Raw genomic sequence first — 26,421 nt, 5'->3', positions numbered from 1 at the left:
CAGAGGTTTTAGATTTAGAATGAAGCAGAGCTGAGGAAGCTAACCCCACCCACACCAGGCTCTGTATGTACAATGTCCATAGGCTGTGAGGTGCTTAGTTGCCGGACTAGTCCAGAAATGTTAATCTCTTTGTGATAAATCCTTCACAGTTAGTAAACTAAAGCACTCACTGACAAGTGACACATCCCTGAATTCTGTGTTTCAGTCTCTTATCTCCTGCTGTACATAGCAAAAACCTGCTGTCAGATTCCCTTTAAGAAAGTATGTAGCAGTGCTGGACAACATCTTGCAAGATCTCTTTGTTTCACTACAAGAGGGGCCGCGGAGGTTTGTGGGATCCCAATCTGCAAGCAGGGAACCAACTAGGAATTTTGGGGGACATTAAGAGCACTTCTGCGAGGTATTGGTACTGGATTATACTTAGTAAAATCCTCAAACTTTGGCTGCCCATCATTTTATTAAATACAAAGGGCAGCCCCAGATTACAGATAGGTCCTCTATAAAAAGAATTTGTCAGCATGTTTTTAGTATGTAATCTGAGAGTAGCATAATGTAGAGGAAGAGAACCTGATTCCAAAGATGTGTCACTTGTTCGGCAGCGTGCTGTAGTTTCAATATAATCAGTGTTTTAGTGGAGAATATCACTGTAGGACTAGGTGTCACATGCCGGGTAGTCCAGCTAATCTATGTAACCCCACCCCCACCACTGACTGTTTTCTGCCTATGCACATAGTACACAGAAAGCAGCCAATTTGGAGTGTGGGTGAGGTTATAAAGAGCTCAGCAGTCAGAGCACTGTTACATCTACAGTAGAGAAAACAGGGATTTTATCAAAACTGCACCAAGCAGCAGCCCAGTAAGTGATACGTCACTGAAATCAGGCTCTCTGTACCTATAACATATATTTATCAGATTTCATATCAAAAACCTGCTGATAGATTCCCTTTAAATGTCAGAAAAGCTCCCAGCGCATACCTCAAATGTATATAAATGCCCACTTTCACCCAACAGAGGCCAAAAGAGTGTACTTCTGACCTCCATTGTGCTCGCCAGAGGTAGCCTGACTGCCATTAGGTACAGAGATGAGATCCTCAGACCCCTTGTGAGACCATATGCTGGTGCGGTTGGCCCTGGGTTCCTCCTACTGCAGGACAATGCCAGACCTCATGTGGCTGGAGTGTGTCAGCAGTTCCTGCAAGATGAAGGCATTGAAGCTATGGACTGGCCCGTCCGTTCCCCAGACCTGAATCCAATTGAGCGCATCTGGGACATCATGTCTCGCTCCATCCACCAACGTTGGCGGATGCTTTAGTCCAGGTCTGGGAGGAGATCCCACAGGAGACCATCCGCAACCTCATGAGGAGCATGCCCAGGTGTAGGGAGGTCATACAGGCACGTGGAGGCCACACACAATACTGAGCCTCATTTTGACTTGTTTTAAGGACATTACAAAGTTGGATCAGTCTGTAGTGTGTTTTTCCACTTTAATTTTGGGCTTAACTCCAAATCCAGGCCTCCATTGGTTAATAAATTTGATTTCCATTGATGATTTTTATGTGATTTTGTTGTCAGCACATTCAACTTTGTACAGAACAAAGTATTCAATGAGAATATTTCATTCATTCAGATCTAGGATGTGTTATTTGAGTGTTCCCTTTAATTATTTTGAGCAGTGTACATTCTCGATCAATGCTTTTAAACAAAAAAAAAAAGCAAAGCTGAACTTTTGCATTTGTCCATGAACTTCTGAACCTCAGCCGGACTCAGCGTCCTGTGTCGTTTACAGATTTCATCCAAGCTTTTGTTATAGTTCTGCTCAACCTAGCACAGCGAAGTATAGGAAGCACAGTCAGTTTTATGTAAGCAACCCATGACTACAAGGAGCAAAGGGACACATTTCCCCAAGCTGGGAAAAACTTTTCTGGGCATTGGGTGGACTTTTATGATGCAGAAAGAAAAGGGTCCCATCAGGAACCCGTCCTTAGATTCATTCCTCCTGATCTACAAAACAGCATGAATCAGAGCCAGTAGATTGCCAAGTCTCTCTCACACAGGGAGACACCCGACTACTCTGATGTGTTTCCTTGGCCGTCTCTACCCTGCTCTGCTCTAGTTGATTGACAAGTCTCTCTCACATAGGTTGACACCCGACTACTCTGATGTGCTCCCTGGCTGGCTCTTCCCTGCTCTGCTCTAGTTGATTGACAAGTCTCTCTCACATAAGGAGACAGCTGACTACTCTGATGTGCTATTATACCAGCACAGTAAGGGGTCAGGTCACACCTCCTATTATACCAGCACAATCAGGTGTCAAATTTACATCTCCTATTATACTGGCAACAGTGAGGTGTCAGGTTACACCTCTTTTACTCTATGAAGGGAAGAGTGGAGAGGACAAATGAGAAGAAAAATGAGAGACATGCAGTTCAAGCTGAGGCTTCAAACAGGTGTTTTAAGCCACTCAGATGCTGGATTCACAGCTACATAGCTCAAAACTGCTGTATCATATACTTCATGCTGCTGTGCTATACAGAAAGAGGAGCAGGAAACCCTTAGGGTATGTGCACACTATCAGTAATAGCTGCGGATTGGACGCAGCGCACTTGCACTGCGTGCAAACCGCAGCGGCCAGATGTTACAGCATAGTGGATGGGATTTTAAAAAATCCCATGTCCATTATGCATCTCCGTGCACCCGCGGACACGGACATGCGGCGCGTCTTTCCAGACCGCAGCATGTCAATTTCTCTTGCGGAGTAGCTAGTCTCCGCAAGAGAAATCAGATCCATACAATGTATTGATTGCGGAGAATCCGTATGGTTCAATGAACACATGCGGATTCACCTGCGTGCAGTGCTTTGGACTGTGTTCAAAGCCCTGACAGTACTGACCATGTGCACATACCCTTATGATGTCTTCTATAAACTGCACACACAGTAATAACAGTTTATCTCCACTAGCTCAGGGGGAACTGAAAATTAGAGAGGGGAAAACTGGTTACAGAATACAAGTCCTGTAATAACCAGAATTGGTGTAAACCCTCATGTACACATGCAGGACAGCGGATTCTAAAAAGTTACCTGAACAAACAGGTACGCTTTAAAGGTAAACACATAAAGTATCTAAGGTTCAGTTTACACAGAGTATACAATGGTTCTGATCATTGTGTATACACCATAAACAGTGAAACATTACAGCGACAGATCCGATAGCACAGACACTAAAAATATCCTGCTAGTAAGTGCCAGATATTACAACACAAGTTATAGGTTTTCTTTACTGACCTTTTAGCTGTGGGGTAAATTATCGCAGGCTGGCTAGTAAATCAGATTTCTATTATGTAGCACAGACTATAAAAGATTTTATCATGCTAGCGATCACTGCTCTATGAGAACATACTGCCGTTCACTGCACACAGACCAGCAATTTGTACTGTGACAACTGCCCGGAGCTCTTACTGATATGCTGCACGCCGACACCGCTAACCGGAGGATTTGTAATCCGTGATTCATGGCTGATACAGTATACAGGCGCTAATATTTCATGTTTATACCGCATACAGTCCTCATCCACACAAATGCATTTAAAAGGGTTTTCCGGGACATATACAGTTGTGCTCAAAAGTTTACATACCCCGGCAGAATTTTTACTTTCTTGGCCTTGTTGTTTCAGAAAATATGAATGATAACAAAAAAACTTTTCTCCACTCATGGATATTGGTTGGGTGAATCCATTTATTGGCAAACTACTGTGTTTTCTCTTTTTAAATCTTAATGACAACCAAAAGCATCCAAATGACCCTGATCAAAAGTTCACACACCCCAGTTCTTAATACCGTGTATTGCCCCCTCTAACATCAATGACAGCTTGAAGTCTTTTGTGGTAGTTGTGGATGAGGTTCTTTATTTTCTCAGCTGGTAAAGCTGCCCATTCTTCTTGGCAAAAAAGTATCCAGTTCCAGTAAATTTTGAGATCAGGAGATTGAGATGACCACTCCAGAACCTTCACTTTGTTCAGCTGTAGCCAATGACAGGTCGACTTGGCCTTGTGTTTTGGATCGTTGTCATGTTGGAACGTCCAAGTACGTCCCATGCGCAGCTTCCGGGCTGATGAGGGCAAATTTGCCTCCAGTATTTGCTGATAACATGCTACATTCATCTTTTCTTCAACTTTTACCAAGTTTTCTGTGCCTTTGTAGCTCACACATCTCAAAAAAAATCAGCGATCCACCTCCGTGCTTTACTGTAGGAATGGTGTTCCTTTCATCATAGGCCTTGTTGACCTCTCTCCAAATGTAACGTTTATGATTATGGCCAAAAAGTTACATTTTGGTCTCATCACTCCAAATTACCTTGTTCCAGAAGTTTTGAAGTTGGTCTCTGAGCTGTTTGGCGTATTGTAGGCGAGATACTTTGTGGCATTTGCGCAGTAATGGCTTTCTTCTGGCGACTCGACCATGCAGTCCATTTTTCTTCAAGTGCCTCCTTATTGTGCATCTTGAAACAGCCACACCGCTAGTTTTGAGAGATTCCTGAATTTCAGCTGATATTATTTATGGGTTTTTCTTTGCATCCTGAACAATTTTCCTGGCAGTTGTGGCAGAAAAATTTTTGTTGGCCTACATTGCAAAATGCCCCTGTCAGCTGGGAGGCATTCTGCCAAAGTAATCACCTGCAAGGTGTCTCCCAGCCAATAGCTGTGAGACATCTTACATAAAAGGCACCCCCCCCCCCAATTGGGATGTGTCTGAGCAACCCTATAGCTTTGTTAGGTGTTTTGATGTGAAATGGTATGTTGCCAGGTCCCCAATCCTGTCCCTTTAGTCCAGTATAGTTGTCCTTGAACCTGTGACCGCTTCAGCAGAGTCCGTAACCTGAAACCGCATATGCGGTACCCTGGGGACTAAGTACCCAGGCCAGAACCCTGAAACTGGAACCGCGTCGGCGGTATCTGTACCCCATGGCCGCATCGACAGTACCTGCCTGCTATCCCGAGCCTTCTGTGTCTGCACAGTGTGAACCTGTCCCAGTGGCCTTCCTGTCTGCACAGTGTGAATTTGTCCCAAGTGGCTGTCCTGTCCGGTTGAGAATCTGAAATATCGTCTCTGCCCTTTGGGGTCAGCAGCCACTGCCGGACATCGCCCTGGAGTGGCACCTGGCAGCTATCTGCCACACAAGCCAGACCTCATCACTAGAGGCTCCAGTGAACACCAAGGTAGCTGCTTAGTCACGCCCCTCCAGGGTAAGTCCGGTCTGTGGCACAGCGGGTCCACGAACCACTTGCGCCACCTAGGAGAGTAACACCTCACAGTGTGCACAATGCGAGCTGTCGGGACTCTCCAATGCTGGTGCAGAGAGTAGGTGATCACGTGACTGCAAATATACAATTTGCATACTGTCAGCCACATTCCAATTAGACGTGTCCAACATTGCTCAATACACTTGCACTTAGCACATGCATGCTTTGCTCATACTAGCATGCATGCTTATCAGGGAATCAGGATAGCTAGCTGCCAACTGAACACTTTGGTGAAAGTCATCACATGTATATGACCTGCACTGCAACTGATATTGCAATTTCTGGGTAGCAATATATGCCTGGTATCCATAGCCATTGATATAGAAGGGTTAATGTTTTTCCTCTCTGCTCTATATTTCTCTACATACTCTAGATTTCTGTCTTTTCTCTATCTTATACTATGTTTAGAATTATCCAGCCTCGTAGTCTCCGCTCAAGGATCTTATGCTTCTCATCTCATATGCAACATTCTGCTAATTTCTGCATAAACGATGTTATGGGGACAGGGTGAATAAAGTCATCATGAACTGGACAAAAGGGGGGGGGCTACGCGGGCTGCATTGAGTTACATTGCTTGTAAATGGTATAAGAGATACTATTCTTTGTGTGAATAAACAGAAGTTAATTTGCTTACGACCTGTGCTGCAGTCATTTCTCCGAGCGCTCGTTATATTGGAGGGCCTAATCTCTTTATTCAGCCTCATTGGTGATCCGGCATATCTGACTATTGGGTCAGAATCAAAACAGCTACAACACCATATACCTGGTAGCCAATGCCTAGGTAGCCATACACATTGTCCTTTGCAAGTCACATCTTCATAGCCTATTTGCATGATAATGATTAATATCTACGATTATGTGCCAAAAATGTGAAATAATCTGAAATTGATATCCAAGAGGATTAGTGGAAGATATCCAAAGTGGACACTTAGGTTTCTGATCCAGATTTGCTCTTTGACATGCTATTAAAGGGAATCTGTCAGCAGGCTTTTGCTATTTAGTCTGCGAGCAGCATAATGTATGGCAGAGAGCCGGATTACAGGGATGTATCACTTCCTCAAAAAATTGGGGTAGTTTCAATACAATCAGCGTTTTATCAGCAGGAAATGATCACTGCCAGACTAAGTGTTACATGCCAGGCAGTCCAGCTAATCTGTGTAACCCCGCCCCCACCACTGATTGGTCTATTGCTGACAATGTACACCAATCAGTGATGTGGGCGGGGTTATACACAGCTCAGTATTAATAGCACTGCAACATCTACAACAGAGAAAACAGAGATTATATCAAAACTAGATCAAGTAGCCCAGTTAGTGACACATTGCTGAAATCAGGGTCTCTGTCCCTACATCATGCTGCTCTCAGATTCCATAGCAAAAACCTGCTGACCAATTTGCTTTAATCTATATGTGGCTATCTGCAGCAGATTCCACATGAAATAAACATCAATAAAATAAAAAAAAAAAAAAACAGCTTTTTTTTTTACCAAAATGCTTGCTTTAAATCTGTACAGAAAAAGAAACCTCAACTGATTGTAGAGCTATACAGATCACCGTTGTTAAAGGCAGTGTGCAGTCTTCGGCACTAAATGCACACCAAAATGCATAAAAAAATATATAAGAGGATGATAGGAAACCTACACTAACCATATTCATTGGAAAAACCTATATTCAGGGATTTTCTATTGGGATGGTTCTCCCCCAAATAAGTGTGAAAACAGAGCGACAACACGCAAGTAGGCAGCCATAGATCTTCTAGGGCATGCATGTCAAACGCGGGCCCACAGGGAGATTATACTGGACCCGCGACACAAGAACCACCACCCCTATATGGGGCCCATTATTCTGTATGGAGGACTACGCGGGGCCCATTATTCTGTATGGAGGACTATGCGGGGCCCATTATTCTGTATGGAGGACTATGCGGGGCCCATTATTCTGTATGGAGGACTATGCGGGGCCCATTATTCTGTATGGAGGACTATGCGGGGCCCATTATTCTGTATGGAGGACTATGCGGGGCCCATTATTCTGTATGGAGGACTATGCGGGGCCCATTATTCTGTATGGAGGACTATATGTATACTGGCTGACCCACGACTTTTTCCAAGTTTTTCATTTTGGCCATCTGTGTGTTTGATTTTGACATCCCTGTTCTAGGGGCAGCTTAGGTGCATATACAGGGATCTCAAAAGATACAAAAAAGTCTTTAAGAGACTTAACTTTTTGGGATTAATGATAGCACGGAAATCGCAAGTATAAGCATCTAATAACAGCAGACTTGCATAGACATTATTTGCCTGTAGGCCACCTTCCTTCCGATCATATGGCAGTTGCCAAAAATATAAAATCTGTTTTCAGAGGGTCAGAATTTCCTTACTACATGTAACAGGCTTCTTACGTCTGGGCTATGTGAAAAAAAAAAGGAAGATGAGGGTTAGATATGTCGGACATTAGTATACGTGATATAAAATAACTATGATAAGTCAATGGCTGTTAAAAAAAATAAATAAGAATTTAGGATTTTGGCTGGAGCTGCTGATTAAAATGACTGCTGGAAGCACAGAGGCCGATAAGATGCTGAGCCCGCAGCTTGTTATCACGGTAATACGGATGCCAGCATAGGAAGTTACTAAAGGGCAATAAATCACTGATCCCATCCAGCACAGCTCAGGCGACTACACCAGATGGACAAGCTTCATTCACACCAATCAGACATTTCATTAGTTTTTTTTCTCTTATTAAAGAGTAATTAACCTACATCAAAAATGGCACAAAAGTGATTGGCAGGAAAAGTTGGCAGAACACAGCCACATAGTGACCGCAACCATTGGACAGCCACATAGTGACCGTATCCATTGGGAAGAGCAACTGATCTGCTGGTAAACGCCACCTCCTCATTAGGGACTTTCCACTGGTGTCCACCCACTGTCTGTAATGTGATAAATGCTCAGATAGTCCCGGGATTTCCATTTAAAAGGATGATATAACAAACAATTAAGAACAAACCTTAAAGAAAGACTCTTTGCATAGTGTTTGCCAGCATTGGCCATCCCTCAGGGGTCTAAACCTTGAGATTCCCACCGGTTCCTTCAATTAAGAGGCAAGAATAGCTAGATATCCCCAGAAATTAAACTTAACCCCTTATCCACAGTAGTTGGACCCCAGGCAGTCTTGCGAATGGGGCTCTGCACATCACTGTCTTGCATGGAGCAGAGGTGCTAATGCTTGACCTGGTCTTCATTCATATGTGAAAGGGAAAGACAGCAGCAATGTATGCTAAACTAACTAAATTAATACACGGTAACAAGGTCATCAGCTGTATAACTTCTGAGCCTCAAGATTTAACCTCTGGCGAGCACATGGAGGGCTGTGAGGCCCTCCAAAGAAATGCCACAGAACACCAGGATTAGCAAAGTCGCCACTGGCGCCCTGTGCTCTTCACAGATGAAAGCAGGTTCACACTGAGCACATGTGACAGACGTGACAGAGTCTGGAGACGCCGTGGAGAGCGATCTGCTGCCTGCAACATCCTTCAGCATGACCGGTTTGGCAGTGGGTCAGTAATGGTGTGGGGTGGCATTTCTTTGGAGGGCCGCACAGGCCTCCATGTGCTCACCAGAGGTAACCGGACTGCCATTAGGTACCGAGATGAGATCCTTAGACCCCTTGTGAGACCATATGCTGGTGCGGTTGGCCCTGGGTTCTTCCTAACGCAGGACAATTCCAGACCTCATGAAGGCATTGAAGCTATGGACTGGCCCACCCGTTCCCCAGACCTGAATCCGATTGAGCACATCTGGGACATCATGTCTGGCTCCATCCACCAACGTCACGTTGCACCACACAGACTGTCCAGGAGTTGGCGGATGCTTTAGTCCAGGTCTGGGAGGAGATCCCACAGGAGACCATCCGCAACCTCATCAGGAGCATGCCCAGGCATTGTAGGGATGTCATACAGGCACGTGGAGGCCACACACAATACTGAGCCTCATTTTGACTTGTTTTAAGGACATTACATCAAAGTTGGATCAGCCTGTAGTGTGTTTTTCCACTTTCATTTTGGGGGTGACTCCAAATCCAGGCCCCTCCATTAGTTAATAAATTTGATTTCCATTGATGATTTTTGTGTGATTTTGTTGTCAGCACATCCAACTTTGTACAGAACAAAGTATTCAATGAGAATATTTCATTCATTCAGATCTAGGATGTGTTATTTGAGTGTTCCCTTTATTTTTCTGAGCAGTGTATATGTACAGTGATGGCCAAAAGTATTGGCACCCCTGCAATTCTGTCAGATAATACTCAGTTTCTTCCTGAAAATGATTGCAATCACAAATTCTTTGGTATTATCTTCATTTAATGTGTCTTCAATGAAAAAACACAAAAAGAATTGTCCTAAAGCCAAATTGGATATAATTCCACACCAAAACTAAAAAAGGGGGTGGACAAAACTATTTGCACTGTTTGAAAAATCATGTGATGCTTCTCTAATTCGTGTAATTAACAGCACCTGTAACTTACCTGTGGCACCTAACAGGTGTTGGCAATAACAAAATCACACTTGCAGCCAGTTAACATGGATTAAAGTTGACTCAACCTCTGTCCTGTGTCCTTGTGTGTACCACATTGAGCATGGAGAAAAGAAAGAAGACCAAAGAACTGTCTGTCTGAGGACTTGAGAAACCAAATTGTGAGGAAGCATGAGCAATCTCAAGGCTACAAGTCCATCTCCAAAGACCTGAATGTTCCTGTGTCTTCCGTGAGCAGTGTCATCAAGAAGTTTAAAGCCCATGGCACTGTGGCTAACCTCCCTAGATGTGGACGGAAAAGAAAAAATTACAAGAGATTTCAACGCAAGATTGTGCGGATGGTGGATAAAGAACCTCGACTAACATCCAAACAAGTTCAAGCTGTCCTGCAGTCCGAGGGTACAACAGTGTCAACCCGTACTATCCGTCGGCGTCTGAATGAAAAGGGACTGTATGGTAGGATACCCAGGAAGACCCCACTTCTTACCCCGGGACATAAAAAAGCCAGGCTGGAGTTTACCAAAACTTACCTGAGAAAGCCTAAAACGTTTTGGAAGAATGTTCTCTGGTCAGATGAGACAAAAGTAGAGCTTTTTGGGAAAAAGCATCAACATAGAGTGTACAGGAAAAAAAAAAGAGGCATTCAAAGAAAAGAACACGGTCCCTACAGTCAAACATGGCGGAGGTTCCCTGATGTTTTGGGGTTGCTTTGCTGCCTCTGGCACTGGACTGTTTGACCGTGTGCATGGCATTATGAAGTCTGAAGACTACCAACAAATTTTGCAGCATAATGTAGGGCCCAGTGTGAGAAAGCTGGGTCTCCCTCAGAGGTCATGGGTCTTCCAGCAGGACAATGACCCAAAACACACTTCCAAAAGCACTATAAAATGGTTTGACAGAAAGCACTGGAGACTTCTAAGGTGGCCAGCAATGAGTCCAGACCTGAATCCCATAGAACACCTGTGGAGAGATCTCAAAAAGGAAGTTTGGAGAAGGCACCTTTCAAATATCAGGGACCTGGAGCAGTTTGCCAAAGAAGAATGGTCTACAATTCCAGCAGAGCATTGTAAGAAACTCATTGATGGTTACCGGAAGCGGTTGTTCGCAGTTATTTTGGCTAAAGGTTGTGCAACCAAGTATTAGGCTGAGGGTGCCAATACTTTTGTCTGGCCCATTTTTGGAGTTTTGTGTGAAATGATCAATGATTTGATTTTTGCTTCATTCTCTTTTGTGTTTTTTCCTTGCAAGCAAATTAAATGAAGATAATAAGACCAAAGAATTTGTGATTGCAATCATTTTCAGGAAGAAACTGAGTATTATCTGACAGAATTGCAGGGGTGCCAATACTTTTGGCCACCACTGTATACTATGGCTGTAGGGGAGCGGCAGCAGTGGATGAGCGGGGCACAGGAGGCAGCAGCCGCCTGCTGCAGCCTACACTGTGCCCACTACAAAAAAAAATGAATATTCACTGCTCCCCATGCCCATGGGAGTGGAGAGCAGTGAATATTCATTTTCCTTAATAGTGTGCACACTGTAGCCGCAGTGCGGCTCCAGCTGCGGCCGGCGGTCATGTGTGAGCGCTATTAAAGACCATGAATATTCACTACAACCCATGGGAGTGGGTTATAGTGAATATTTATGCTCTTTAATAGCGGGCACACATGACCGCCAAACGCAGCAGGAGCAGCACTGCAGCTACAGTGTGCGTGCTATTAATGAAAATGAATATTCACTGCTCTCCACGCACATAGCCCTCGCGTGGGGAGCAGTGACTATTCTGGCACAGCATCTCACAGTGTGAGGGCACTTGGAAGTGACGCCATGTGCGTCTCACACAGTGAGATCAGTGTCGGCAGCAGAGCGGGACACAGTGCTGGAGCAGAGAGGAGGTGAGTATAATTGTTTGGTTTTTTGTGTGCAGTGTGATGGGGATCAGGGGGTGTCAAGAATACCGGGATGGAGGGGTGCCATGCATACCGGGATGGAGGGGTGCCATGCATACCGGGATGGAGGGATTTGGGTGCCATGCATATCAGGATGGGGAGGGGGCCACGTATAATAGGAAGGGGGGCCATATATACCAGGATGGGGGATATTAGCAGAACTGGAGAGCATTACCCCTATAACAGTGTCAGCAGCAGACCCGCTCCCGCTTAACAGGGCATCATGACCACATTTTTTGCTTACATTTTTTTTCTATTTTCCTCCTCTAAAACCTAGGTGTGTCTTATGGTCCGGTGTGTCTTATACTCCGAAATATACAGTATATGGCAGGCTGGGGGGGGGGGGCACAGGTCCCCTCTAATACTATAGAAGTTATATGGCAGGCTGGGGAGGGGGGGGGGTACAGGTACCCTCTACTACTATAGCAGTTATATGGCAGATTGGGGGGCCACAGGTCCCCTCTAATACTACAGCAGTTATATGGCAGGCTGGGGGGCTACAGGTTTCCTTTAAGCAATAGAATTTACTCTCTAATCAGATGAGCTTTGTGGCTGCTTATCTCTACTCAGTCTTATGAAATGTAAGCCTATTCCCTGTTAATAAGTGGCGGACTATTTCTGAGCCTGAGGGTGCCGGGAAATCTTGATTGTACTGTTAAATAAACGCTCCAATTACAAAGAGGTACTTTCCAAAAATGTAGACCAGGGAGGGGAATTTCAGATTCCTTCGGACTTCCTTGTAGAATCTAGTCTGTTCCTTGGTATTCTACAGAACTAAGAGTGGACACAACCAGCAGGGGGCGCTCATGTAAGAGCAGTATATAGGCCCTTTACACATGGATCCCCTACAGGACAACACATTATAATCCACAAAAGACACAATACATCACGGAGGAAAGGAATAAGAACGATCACAGTGAAAAAAAAAAAAAATACTAAGTTACAACTAATAAAGACAAAAGGGTCCATAGTACAAAGAGAACGAGAATCATCATATCCAGAGAATAATTCACGATTGTTAAAATGTAACTGGTAATTGGAGCAGCAACGTAAAGATCACAGTATACGCAAAGTAAGGAGAAGCCTTGGAAGTTCTGCCCCGATGACATTCATGTCGTGGTAAAAATGACCTGGCACCATTATTCTCCAAATCCGTACAATAACGGAGATACCAAACTCGCATAGTTATTTTTTTTATTATTATTATTTAAGTGGTGAAAAAAAATTCAGACTTTTGTAAAAAAATAAATAAATAAAATAATTTTTGGCTTGTGTCACCATTTTCCAAAACCTGTAATCTTTCTAGTTTTTCGTCGCCTGAGCTGAGTGATGGTTTTTATTTTTTGCATTTTTAGCTGACGGTTTTATTGCTACCAATCTGGAGTTCATAAGACGTTTTGAACACTTTTTATTGCATTTCTTTATTGAGGCTTAATGACCGAAAAACACAGTTTTGGCATTTTGTTTTTTTTTCTCATTATGGCTTTTATCAAATGGGTTCATTTTATATTTTGATCTATCGGACGTTTACTGGCGCATGTTTATTTTTTTTTAAATTTCTTTATTTTTAATTGTGGAAATGATTCAAATTTGTTTAACATTTTTTTTACTTTCAAAACTTTTTTACTTAATTAATTTAGTCTTCTTCGGGGACTTGAACCTTCGATTATTTGTACCATAACCTGCAATATTACATTACATAGTAAAATTCAGGCTTCCTATGAAGCCCAGCCTGTGCCCTAGCTTCAAAGGAGTACCAAGATGGCAGTGACAGTGGCCTGCAGCAGCCTTGGAGCTGCCATGATAACCCATTGATTGCAGATTGGCCAATCGGAGCTAGTTCATGCAAACGTCAGCAAAAGCTCCATTTAAACCCCACTGTCATCAACGATTGACAGCAGCATCTAAATGGTTAACAGCTCAGCTGAATCCACTGCTGTTAGACACAGATGCCGGCTACGTAATAAGGCTGTGTGCCCACTATGCGTTTTTCAAGCGTTTATGCTGCGGAATTTCCGCAGCGAAAACGCTTGGTAATCCGCCCCCCATGGTCCCCAATGACAAGCCGCACTGTCAATGCCCATGCTGCGGATTTTTCCGCAGCATTTATGCTGCGCTCAAAAATCCGCAGCATGTCCATTAATTTTGCGGACACGCAGCGTAATTGCCGCCATTGACTTGCATTGGACCGCGTGACATCCGCAACACTGCAACTGCACAAGCGAATATCACAATGTGCGGATGGTACCCGGGTCTGGAGGAGAGGAGATTCTCATCCAGACCTGGGTACTATTGTACCTGTAAAAAAAGGAATAAAATAAAAAATAAAGATTATATTCACCTTCTGGCGGCCCTTGTACCGCTTGTTCTATTCTTTACGGTCACACTATATCAGGCATGTCCAAAGTCCGGCCCGCGGGCCATTTGCGGCCCGGACTAATAAGGCCCCCAGGTATCCAGCAGCATGTACCTTGCGGCCGCTGCCGCTCTCGTCGCCACCGCCGCTCAGTACTCCGGCGCAGGGAGAAGAGCCGAAATCTCGGACATCGCGAGATTTCGGCTTTCCTTCTCCCTGCGCCGGAGTACTGAGCGGCGGCAACCGGCCAGCCAAGATCTCGCGACGTGCGAGATCTCCAGCCCCCAGGGGTTGTAAGACGTTCAGAGGTCAGATAGGCTGAAGACCTCAGCTTAGTTGTGTAAAATTATATAAATAATATATATATTAAGTTATATATAAGTCCCTGCGCCACCTTACACCTCCAGAAAGGTTAGGCCAGCAGGGCTCTCACACAAGCTTGTGGTAGCAAGCTGTCATACCCTTCATTAACCCCTGACTGCCTGTCACTGTGCTATAATTCCATTATCTGATGTGCGACTGTTGCACAGCTTGCTATTCTCTGCCTGTGTTATAAAGCATATAGCAGTATCTTATTTTTGCTGTTCCACCCTCTGCGCCTTTTAATCTCTCCCCTTCTGGCCAATTTTTATAATGGCAACTACAAATAAGAAACGAAAAGTTGACAGTGAGGGCCGCCGCTTCCAGGACAAGTGGAAAGTAGAATATTTTTTCACTGAAATAATCACTGTGTTTGTCTGATATGCCAAGAGACCGTTGCTGTTTATAAAGAATTTAATGTCAAGCGACACTATCAGACGAGACATAGCACATACGACAAGCTAACAGGGCACGACCGAAGTGAAAAGTATAAGCAACTTGAAGCTGTTTTATTGTCACAACAGCGATTTTTTACAAGAGCCCGTGAGTCAAATGAAAATGCCACAAAGGCGAGCTATGAGGTGGCAGCGTTAATTGCTAAAAATTGCAAATCTTTTGCAGAGGGTGACTTTATCAAAGAATGTGTTATGAAAATGGTAGAGAATGTCTGTCCCGAGAAGAAGCAAGAGTTTTCCAACATTTGCCTGGCTCGTAACACTGTAGCACGGAGAATTGAAGAAATTTCATCGGATATTAAGAGACAGTTAATGTCAAAAGGAGCTGATTTTGACTTCTTTTCAATAGCCTGTGATGAAAGCACGGACCTATCTGACACGGCTCAGTTGCTGATTTTTTTAAGAGGGGTGGACGATGAAATGAATGTGACTGAAGAGCTACTTGACCTCCAGAGCCTCAAGGATCAAACAAGAGGGAAAGATTTATTTGATTCTGTTAGTTCTGCCATAGATGACATGAAACTGCCTTGGAACAAAGTTACTGGGATTATTACTGATGGGGCACCTGCCATGACTGGTGAACGAAGTGGATTATCAACCCTAATCTGTAACAAGGTGAGCGAAGAAGGAGGCAAAGCTATTAAACTTCATTGCATCATTCATCAACAAGTTCTCTGTGCTAAACATCTCCAATATGATCATGTTATGAAACCGGTACTAAAGACCATTAATTTTATCCGCTCTAAAGCCCTGTGCCACCGCCAGTTTAAACAGTTTCTACTGGATATCCAGGCTGAATATGAAGATGTTTCATATCATAACGATGTAAGATGGCTCAGTCGGGGGTCTGCACTGCAACGTTTCTACTCTCTCAGAAAGGAAATAGGAGAATTCTTGGAAACAAAGGGACAAACGATGCGAGAACTATCTGATCCAATTTGGCTGGCTGATTTGGGGTTTCTAGTCGACCTAACAAAGCATCTGAATGTACTGAACATGAATCTTCAGGGCAAAGATGCAGCGGTGAACCAACTTTATTCACACCTCAAAGCCTTTGGAACAAAGCTGCAACTTTTCCTAAGGCAGTTGTCACAAACACCGCCCAATACCATCCATTTTTCAGCGCTACAGGAAATAATTAACAGTTTTCCACAGGATGATATCCATGCGCAAATAAGCAGGTATGCAGCAGACATCACATCTCTGGCTGGGGAGTTTCAACGGCGCTTTCAAGATTTTGCAGCTATTGAAAAGGAGATCAGCATTTTCTCCTCTCCATTCTCTGTTGACCCCGACAATGCTCCTGATCAGTTGCAGCTCGAGCTCATTGAGCTACATTGTGACAGCGAGTTACGCAGTCGTCATCAACAGCTCTCTCTTGTTAACTTTTACCGCCAACTGGATAAGAGCCGGTTTCAAGAGATTCGAACATTGGCTAAGAAAACCCTGAGCTTGTTTGGCTCAACATATTTGTGTGAGAAGACATTCTCTGTTATGAACTTTAACAAGAACCGCGTGAGGACAAGACTAAGTGACTCTCACCTGCGTGACATTTTGCGCATCAAAACCACGGCCATTGAACCAGACCTAGTCTATGTGCTGCAGTCCAGATCCCAGTTTCACCCTTCACATTAGTGCAGGCTAGTTTCTTTTTTTTAATTGAGATTAATATGTTGTAAAATCTCAATTAATGTCAGTTGGATAGACAGTTATATATTTGAACACATGTATACTTGCTGTTATGTTCCTGTTCACATTTTTTGAACTTATAAGTTGACAGACAACCTTACATTACTTTGTGTAATGTACTTTAAAATGTTCCTGAGATATCTCAGTTTCCTGTTTTTATTATATTAAAGGGGTTGTCCAAGTTCAGAACCCAGACATACCCCCTTTTTCACCCAGGCAGCCCCCCTGCCATGGGCATCAAAGCATCTCATGCTCCGATGTGCTCCCTTGCCCTGTGCTATTTACAATGACACACTGCCGGTAGGAGGCTTCACCGGCTCTAATGTGCAGGCTTTAGCGCTGCTCTAGCTGGTTTACTGGTGATAAAGCCCGCCCATCAGTGCCGGTGACGTCACTGGGCTTTCTGCCAGCCCCGTGGAGAGCCGGGTATGTCACTAGAACTCCAGAAAATGCCTTTCCTCTGCGCAATTTAGTGCAGGGCAAAAGTAGGACATTGGAGCATAAACTGCTTCGATGCTCAAGTCGGGGAGGGGCTTCCTGGGTGAGAATGGGGGTATGTCTGGGTTAACCCCTTTAAGGCAGATTGATTAAACACCTGTTTAGATTTGTCATCCAAGTCACAAAATAAAAAGTATGCCGTTTTCAATAAACTTTGCAAAAAAAGTTTATTTGCATTCATTTTAATGGTCCAAAGAATGTCAAGCAAAATGATCGGCCCTCGCACATGTTCACTTCATCAAATTTGGCACTCTTAGAAAAAAGTTTGGACACCCCTGCACTATATAAATCCATGCTGGCTACATGGATTTATATAGTGTGACCAAGTTGTCAAGCACTTTCCAAGTGATGCTAAAATTGCTTGGAAAAGCGCTTGACAACCCGCATGTGGAAATGCATGTGAAGAACGCTTCACTTCCGCATGTCCCTGGCAGGAAAACGCATGTACAATCCGCATGTACAATCCGCAGGTGTTTTTTCTGCCAGGGAGATGCAGAAATGCTGCAGAAAGTTTCTGCTTCATTTCTGCATTGTGGGCACATAGCCTAAAGCCAGAAAATATGGCTTGTGGAGGGAGCTCAGCTCCTTCCCCTCTCCACATACTGGTACTAGAGCAATAATATACAGATACATAATTTTGCGTAAAGGCGTTAAAGGAGTACTCTCAGCTGGTTATAAGACATAATCAGAGGGGCACCTAAAAATAATTGGGGTCACCAGCTGCTGTGTTACCATCTGGGGTTTTTAGCAGTCAGAATCTTTCTTGAAAAAAGGGCTGTCCATTTAAGTGCAGCCTGACATTTATGCCACGTTCACACTTTAAGTAAAATCGATCTGTATTTTTTCGTATGAGAAAACAGATGTCTGAACGAGGCTTAAAGCCGATCAGTCAACTTTCCGCCTAAGGTCACGTTCACACATTCAGTATTTGGTCAGTATTACCTCAGTATCTGTAAGCCAAAACCAGGAGGAGTAGAACAGTCAGGGGAAAAGTATAATAGAAACACGTCACCACTTCTGTATTTTTCACCCACTCCTGGTTTTGACTTACAAATACTGATGCGAAATACTGACTAAATACTGAATGTGTGAACGTGGCCTTAAGGAGACATTTTTCCTTGCTTCACTTGCATGTTGTCATTAACAGATAATACACCAACAGGAAGACCGAAGTCCCAAGAACACACGCCTTCTTACATAGGCGAAATCATGCCTCCATTCAGCACTGCGATGGGACCCTACTACCCCCCAATGACCCCATAATCCCACATACATGTTTTCCCATCAGCCCCTCATGTTGATCACAGGAACGTGCAATCACAGGAACATCCAGTTCTCACAGCTTTGTTGCACTTTGTGTCAATTTCTACCGTTGATCGATTCGCACTTTTTTTTTTTTTAAGCTTTTTGCATTAGATATCAGTTCAACATTTCCACATAAGATTTGTCTACAGCTCCTGTGCAGAATTATGCATCTCCATGGTGACAAACACACTGTATGGTCTGATTCTAGCTGCCCTCTATGTCTGGCTAACCTACCAAATATGATACCTGATGGGCAGATAGTAGAAAGTATGAGACTGCAAGACTGCAGAATCACACTACACACAATCTGATTGTGCCGTCCGCCTCAATGGAGGCACACGGCCTGCAGAGGAGCTGTGTACACAAAACGGGAGTTATTTCATATTTATAATTGTAGATGTGTGGGGACTAGTGATGAGAGACTGTGCTTGTTTAACCCTTTCAATGAGCATGCTCAGGTACTTGCCCAGTATCTTCTGCGTGCTCGTATATTATGTTCCAGTCCCTGCGTCTGCATGATTTACAGCTGTTAGGGAATCTCACATGTGTTGAGGATGTCTAACAAACAGGCAATCCCTGCATGTGCTCAGGCTGACTAACAGCTGTAAATCATGCAGACGCAGGGACTCGAACATCATATACGAGAACGCCGAAAATACTGGGTAAGCACCCGAATACGGCTCCCTCCGTGGAAAACACATGGGACATCACATACCCAAAAAGTCCAGATAGTTGGGGGCCGCCGTACAGAATGGCACCCATACCACACTCCTGCTTTAACCCCTTCTTGATCTATGATTTACTATTACGTCCAGAGCTGAGTCCGCTCCACACAACCTTCACCTGCCTCTAACAGCAGAGATCAATGCCAGCTCTAAGAGCTGCTGCTTAACTACATAAATACCAATGTAAATACCTAACAGCAGCACTCAGGTGGCACAATCCTGTTCGGGCGCCCATTCCAGCACCCAATGCCATCCCCCTACCCTGGCACACAATGTGCTCACAGACAGGCAATTGGCTCTCATGCCAGTTTCCAGTTAGGGGCTTGCTACCCCCTGGTGATGCTGTTTGGTACTCCTGTGAAGCCTGGCCACAGGCTGAGCTTCATAGATTGATATGTGTATTGTATACTACAGTATCTATTACCAGCAATCAAAGGATCATAAGCTTAGATTCCCTTGGGGGACTGAAGAAAAAAAAACACAGTAAAAAAGTAATAAAAATTTTCATAACTATATATAAAAAATTAGATCAGATTAAACCACACCTTTTATACAAAAATAACAAAAGTAAAGGGATCACCCACCATTAACTATTTTTTTTTTTTTTTACCTAAACGCATGCATTAGGGGCTAAAAATAATGTTGTACCCCATGCTTTCTATAGTCTCTGTGTTACACAGTCTATTGCTGACTGCAGAATTTAGTAAAAGCTCATACAGACTGCCATGATACTTGGTCGGAGCACGGACCGCAATGTACAGACTGGTCACAGGTCTCATACAGGCTGTCTAGTACTGGTAGGGAGACCAGCAGACAGTCCATACATTGCAGTCCATGCTCAGAACGAGTTTCACTGACGTTTCAATGAGCTCTAACTGAGAATCTGTCAGTGAGCTGATTCAGATTGAATGATAGGGAGTTGGTATCTCTTCTGTCTGTCTTTTACTGAGCTCCTCTCAGCTGATTTATGACCACATCTAATGGAGAGAGTGGAAAAGCCAAACCAGTGTGAAATATTTAATTAAACCAGATAATAAAAATAAGTTTTAGCCCCAAAAACATTTAAGTAAAAAGATAAGTCCCAAAAGGTGGACAACCCCTTTAACAAAACCATATTCAATCCCGCTATGTCTGTAAAAGTCCAATCTATCAAAATACAAAATTGTTTAACCCGAAAGTTAAACATGGTATGTTCCCTGCAACGGTACCCGTATAAAGTGCAGCTCATCACCAGGAAACAAAACCTCATACAGCTGAGGATGGAAATATAAAACATCTTGCTCTCGGAAGAAAGGGAGGAAAATATGAAAGCGCAAAACAGAAAACTTGCCCGGTCATGGAGGGGTTAAACAATAGAATCTGCGCCTTGCATTTCTGTGTGTCCTGCCAGGAGGCAGTAACATCCATACCGATCCCTTCCCCGGGAGGGCAGTAACATCCATAGCGATCCCTCCCCCGGGAGGGCAGTAACATCCATACAGATCCCTCCCCCGGGAGGGCAGTAACATCCCACTGATCCCTTCCCCGAGAGGGCAGTAACATCCCACTGATCCCTTCCCCAGGAGGCAGTAACATCCCACTGATCCCTTCCCCGAGAGGGCAGTAACATCCCACTGATCCCTTCCCCAGGAGGCAGTAACATCCATACTGATCCCTTCCCCAGGAGGGCAGTAACATCCATACTGATCCCTTCCCCAGGAGGCAGTAACATCCATACTGATCCCTTCCCCAGGAGGCAGTAACATCCTACTTATCCCTTCCACAGGAGGCAGTAACATCCATACTGATCCCTTCCCCAGGAGGCAGTAACATCCTACTGATCCCTTCCCCAGGAGGGCAGTAACATCCATACTGATCCCTTCCCCGGGAGGGCAGTAACATCCATACTGATCCCTTCCCCAGGAGGCAGTAACATCCTACTGATCCCTTCCCCAGGAGGCAGTAACATCCATACTGATCCCTTCCCCAGGAGGGCAGTAACATCCATACCGATCCCTTCCCCAGGAGGCAGTAACATCCTACTGATCCCTTCCCCAGGAGGCAGTAACATCCCTTCCCCAGGAGGCAGTAACATCCTACTGATCCCTTCCCCAGGAGGCAGTAACATCCATACTGATCCCTTCCCCGGGAGGGCAGTAACATCCATACCGATCCCTTCCCCAGGAGGCAGTAACATCCTACTGATCCCTTCCCCAGGAGGCAGTAACATCCATACTGATCCCTTCCCCGGGAGGGCAGTAACATCCATACCGATCCCTTCCCCAGGAGGCAGTAACATCCTACTGATCCCTTCCCCAGGAGGCAGTAACATCCATACCGATCCCTTCCCCAGGAGGCAGTAACATCCATACTGATCCCTTCCCCGGGAGGGCAGTAACATCCATACCGATCCCTTCCCCAGGAGGCAGTAACATCCTACTGATCCCTTCCCCGGGAGGGCAGTAACATCCATACTGATCCCTTCCCCGGGAGGGCAGTAACATCCATACTGATCCCTTCCCCAGGAGACCGTAACATCCCACTGATCCCCATGTGTTGCCATGTCTCAGGGCTCCTGCCCAGTTTAGTATAAATCTCCACAATCCCAGAGAACGCCAGCTGCCCAGAAAGTAGTGATGATTAGCAGCAGGTGAGGCTCATGTGAGCAGGGCAGCAGTGAGGCACCACTGCACAGAGCCCACGGCCCCGCCACCATCCTCCCCGCCACTCACCGCTCATTGTCCCAGGCTGCGAGGTAAATAAACAGCAGTGACAGGACCGGAGAGTGCGGCTCCGCCCAGGAGAGGAAGCCTGGAAATGCCGAGCGCTACCGGAGCTGAAGGACCTGATGTGACGTCACGGCCATGTGACCAGAGCGGGTGGGAGGAGCTAGAGCGTGCAGGAAGCTTTGGTGGTTTCCCAGGGAGAAGAGGACGCTAAATTGTCAGTGACGGAGAAGAGCGCCGCACTGTGATCGGTAATGAGCGGCTACACAGCGGGGGTGATAGAGGGGGACATGGGGGGCGCAGACTGTGTGATAGAGGGGGACATGGGGGGCGCAGACTGTGTAATAGAGGGGGACATGGGGGGCGCAGACTGTGTAATAGAGGGGGACATGGGGGGCGCAGACTGTGTAATAGAGGGAGACATGGGGGGCGCAGACTGTGTGATAGAGGGGGACATGTGGGGCGCAGACTGTGTAATAGAGGGAGACATGGGGGGCGCCGACTGTGTAATAGAGGGAGACATGGGGGGCGCAGACTGTGTAATAGAGGGAGACATGGGGGGCGCAGACTGTGTGATAGAGGGGGACATGGGGGGCGCAGACTGTGTGATAGAGGGGGACATGGGGGGCGCAGACTGTGTAATAGAGGGAGACATGGGGGGCGCAGACTGTGTAATAGAGGGAGACATGGGGGGCGCAGACTGTGTGATAGAGGGGGACATGTGGGGCGCAGACTGTGTAATAGAGGGAGACATGGGGGGCGCCGACTGTGTAATAGAGGGAGACATGGGGGGCGCAGACTGTGTAATAGAGGGAGACATGGGGGGCGCAGACTGTGTAATAGAGGGAGACATGGGGGGCGCAGACTGTGTAATAGAGGGAGACATGGGGGGCGCAGACTGTGTAATAGAGGGGGACATGGGGGGCGCCGACTGTGTAATAGAGGGAGACATGGGGGGCGCAGACTGTGTAATAGAGGGAGACATGGGGGGCGCAGACTGTGTAATAGAGAGAGACATGGGGGGCGCCGACTGTGTAATAGAGGGAGACATGGGGGGCGCAGACTGTGTAATAGAGGGGGACATGGGGGGCGCCGACTGTGTAATAGAGGGAGACATGGGGGGCGCAGACTGTGTAATAGAGGGAGACATGGGGGGCGCAGACTGTGTAATAGAGGGAGACATGGGGGGCGCAGACTGTGTAATAGAGGGAGACATGGGGGGCGCAGACTGTGTAATAGAGGGAGACATGGGGGGCGCAGACTGTGTAATAGAGGGGGACATGGGGGGCGCCGACTGTGTAATAGAGGGAGACATGGGGGGCGCAGACTGTGTAATAGAGGGGGACATGGGGGGCGCCGACTGTGTAATAGAGGGAGACATGGGGGGCGCAGACTGTGTAATAGAGGGAGACATGGGGGGCGCCGACTGTGTAATAGAGGGAGACATGGGGGGCGCCGACTGTGTAATAGAGGGAGACATGGGGGGCGCAGACTGTGTAATAGAGGGAGACATGGGGGGCGCAGACTGTGTAATAGAGGGGGACATGGGGGGCGCCGACTGTGTAATAGAGGGGGACATGGGGGGCGCCGACTGTGTAATAGAGGGGGACATGGGGGGCGCCGACTGTGTAATAGAGGGAGACATGGGGGGCGCCGACTGTGTAATAGAGGGGGACATGGGGGGCGCAGACTGTGTAATAGAGGGGGACATGGGGGGGCGCAGACTGTGTAATAGAGGGGGACATGGGGGGGCGCAGACTGTGTAATAGAGGGGGACATGGGGGGGCGCCGACTGTGTAATAGTGGGAGACATGGGGGGCGCCGACTGTGTAATAGAGGGAGACATGGGGGGCGCCGACTGTGTAATAGAGGGAGACATGGGGGACGCAGACTGTGTAATAGAGGGAGACATGGGGGGCGCAGACTGTGTAATAGAGAGGGACATATAGTGCGCACACTGTGTAATAGAGGGAGACATGGGGGGCGCAGACTGTGTAATAGAGGGTGACATGGGGGGCGCAGACTGTGTAATAGAGGGAGACATGGGGGGCGCAGACTGTGTAATAGAGGGAGACATGGGGGGCGCAGACTGTGTAATAGAGGGAGACATGGGGGGCGCAGACTGTGTAATAGAGGGAGACAAGGGGGGCGCAGACTGTGTAATAGAGGGGGACATGGGGGGCGCCGACTGTGTAATAGAGGGAGACATGGGGGGCGCCGACTGTGTAATAGAGGGGGACATGGGGGGCGCAGACTGTGTAATAGAGGGAGACATGGGGGGGCGCAGACTGTGTAATAGAGGGGGACATGGGGGGGCGCAGACTGTGTAATAGAGGGGGACATGGGGGGGCGCCGACTGTGTAATAGTGGGAGACATGGGGGACGCAGACTGTGTAATAGAGGGAGACATGGGGGGCGCAGACTGTGTAATAGAGAGGGACATATAGTGCGCACACTGTGTAATAGAGGGAGACATGGGGGGCGCAGACTGTGTAATAGAGGGTGACATGGGGGGCGCAGACTGTGTAATAGAGGGAGACATGGGGGACGCAGACTGTGTAATAGAGGGAGACATGGGGGGCGCAGACTGTGTAATAGAGAGGGACATATAGTGCGCACACTGTGTAATAGAGGGAGACATGGGGGGCGCAGACTGTGTAATAGAGGGAGACATGGGGGGCGCCGACTGTGTAATAGAGGGAGACATGGGGGACGCAGACTGTGTAATAGAGGGAGACATGGGGGGCACAGACTGTGTAATAGAGAGGGACATATAGTGCGCACACTGTGTAATAGAGTGCAGTGGCATTCATAGAAATCATGGTGCCCCATAGCAGAAGTTCTAATTGGGCCCCCACAAAACAATATTATTATTCATCATTGTCACAGAAAAGCATTAGTGTTCCCACTCATTAAGATACCCCTATAATCGCCTCCATAAAAATATTATGCTAACAAATGTGCCTACTAAACATGATACAATGCCCCCACAGTGAATTCCTCCACAGTACCCTCCATATGCACGGCATGATGACCCTACAGTACCCCCCCTGCAAAGTATTATACCCCCACGGTGACCCCCAATAAAGTATAATGGTCCCAACACAACCCTGTAAACAGTATACTGGCCCCCACATAGTTCTGCAAACAGTATACAATGTAATCATTGATTTTAAAAACAAATAGAAATAAAATCCTCACCTGTCCCTATTCCCCCGTTGCTCCGGTAGTGACGTCATTGCGCCCGCTGCGCTTAGACGGCAGACATGCAGGGAGAATGATGGAGGAGGAAGCTGACCGCTCCCTGTTCCATCATTGCTTTCAGCTGTATCGGCATCCAGGATGCCAATGTGGCTGCAAGTGCGATGCCGGGAGGGAGTTCTGGTGTCAGTGCTGGCACTGGTCCCCCTGACTCTCATGGCGGTCTCGTGGTTTGCTGCAATTAGTGACATGCCACTGATATAGGGGTATATGGGTGCGCAGTCTGTGTAAAGAGGACACAATGGGGTGCACTCTGTGTAACAGAGGCCTTCCTCTAGTCTAAACCATACTATGTCCCATAGACAAACATAAGAAAAGAGAAGTTAAAGGCGTTTTCCCACGAACAAAAGTTAATTTTAATCAATAGATCTTGGAATAATAATAAGTTTCACACTTGGATGTGTTTAAATGTGCACCGGTCTCAATGAAAGGAGTGCTGGAGAAAGATGCACCAAAATCATTAAGAGGCGTGCTCCTCAAAGAATTTGGCGAATCTTACAATTGATGGTGACTTCACCAGAAATGTTACTGCAGCGGGGGTGGGGGCATCTTTGGCATCATTTTCCCATTTTTGTAGAGTATAATATGAATTTGCCTGGTGATCTTCACCACATCCCGTCCCGGCTGTGTTCACTTTGGCAGAACTGGCCAGTACTGTCGTTAAAACACCAAAAGTCACAACATTTTTGCGCAACTTCAGGTCATAATTCATCGGGGGCTTTTATTATGTAATTTAGACATTTTTTTCCCCCTTGGCTGATGAGAGTGTGTGGCCTAACTGAAATGGGCATCATTTACCGGAGAAGGAACATGTCCTAGCATGTAATAACATGCACCTAAATTTTGTTACAAATTGTGGCATAAACTCCGACTTCCAGGTGTTTTCCCACTAACAAAGTACATTTAAATTAATAGATGTTTGAATAATAATAATTTACACTATTGGATATAGTAAATAAAATGTTCCTGTGCTGAGATAATCTTATAAATGTGCCCCTGGTATGTACTGTCTTATTTGCTGTACCCGACCATGCAAAGCCGCTGCAGTTCATGGTCGGCACAGATCCTGGCCAAGAGAGGAATCATACGTCACTTATCATGAATGAATATATAGATGACACAGCAGGTGCTCGTAGCTGATTCTTTCTGTGACTCAACACATTTCCCTACCTGTTTTGTTACAGGAGCGAGTGTTTCTGTTGAGTCTCCAACCCTCTGAGCTAATGATACATTAAGTCAGTGACGTAGGAGCTTGTATGTCACTGATTTAATTTATGATGAGCTCAGAGGGCT

At 46.0% G+C, this 26,421-nt stretch overlaps 1 protein-coding gene across 2 annotated transcripts in view; it reads right to left on the bottom strand.

Moving 5' to 3' along the window:
* The window catches only part of SNX29 (sorting nexin 29), a 564,851-nt gene extending 542,832 nt beyond the window's left edge, over positions 1 to 22,019 (bottom strand). For both annotated transcript variants that reach the window (XM_073647695.1, XM_073647696.1), the window contains exon 1: positions 21,874 to 22,019. In XM_073647695.1, coding sequence (XP_073503796.1) covers positions 21,874 to 21,880 — 7 coding nt within the window. In that variant the 5' untranslated portion in view covers positions 21,881 to 22,019. The remainder of the gene's footprint in view (positions 1 to 21,873) is intronic.
* Between the last annotated feature and the right edge of the window lie 4,402 nt (positions 22,020 to 26,421).

The sequence above is a fragment of the Phyllobates terribilis genome, unplaced genomic scaffold (genome assembly GCF_046119375.1).
Source record: "Phyllobates terribilis strain yellow unplaced genomic scaffold, ASM4611937v1 Scaffold_9__5_contigs__length_417890890, whole genome shotgun sequence".
Lineage (NCBI taxonomy): Eukaryota > Metazoa > Chordata > Amphibia > Anura > Dendrobatidae > Phyllobates > Phyllobates terribilis.
The sequence above is the reverse complement of the archived record's forward strand: the minus strand, read 5'-3'. Positions and strand labels throughout refer to the sequence as shown.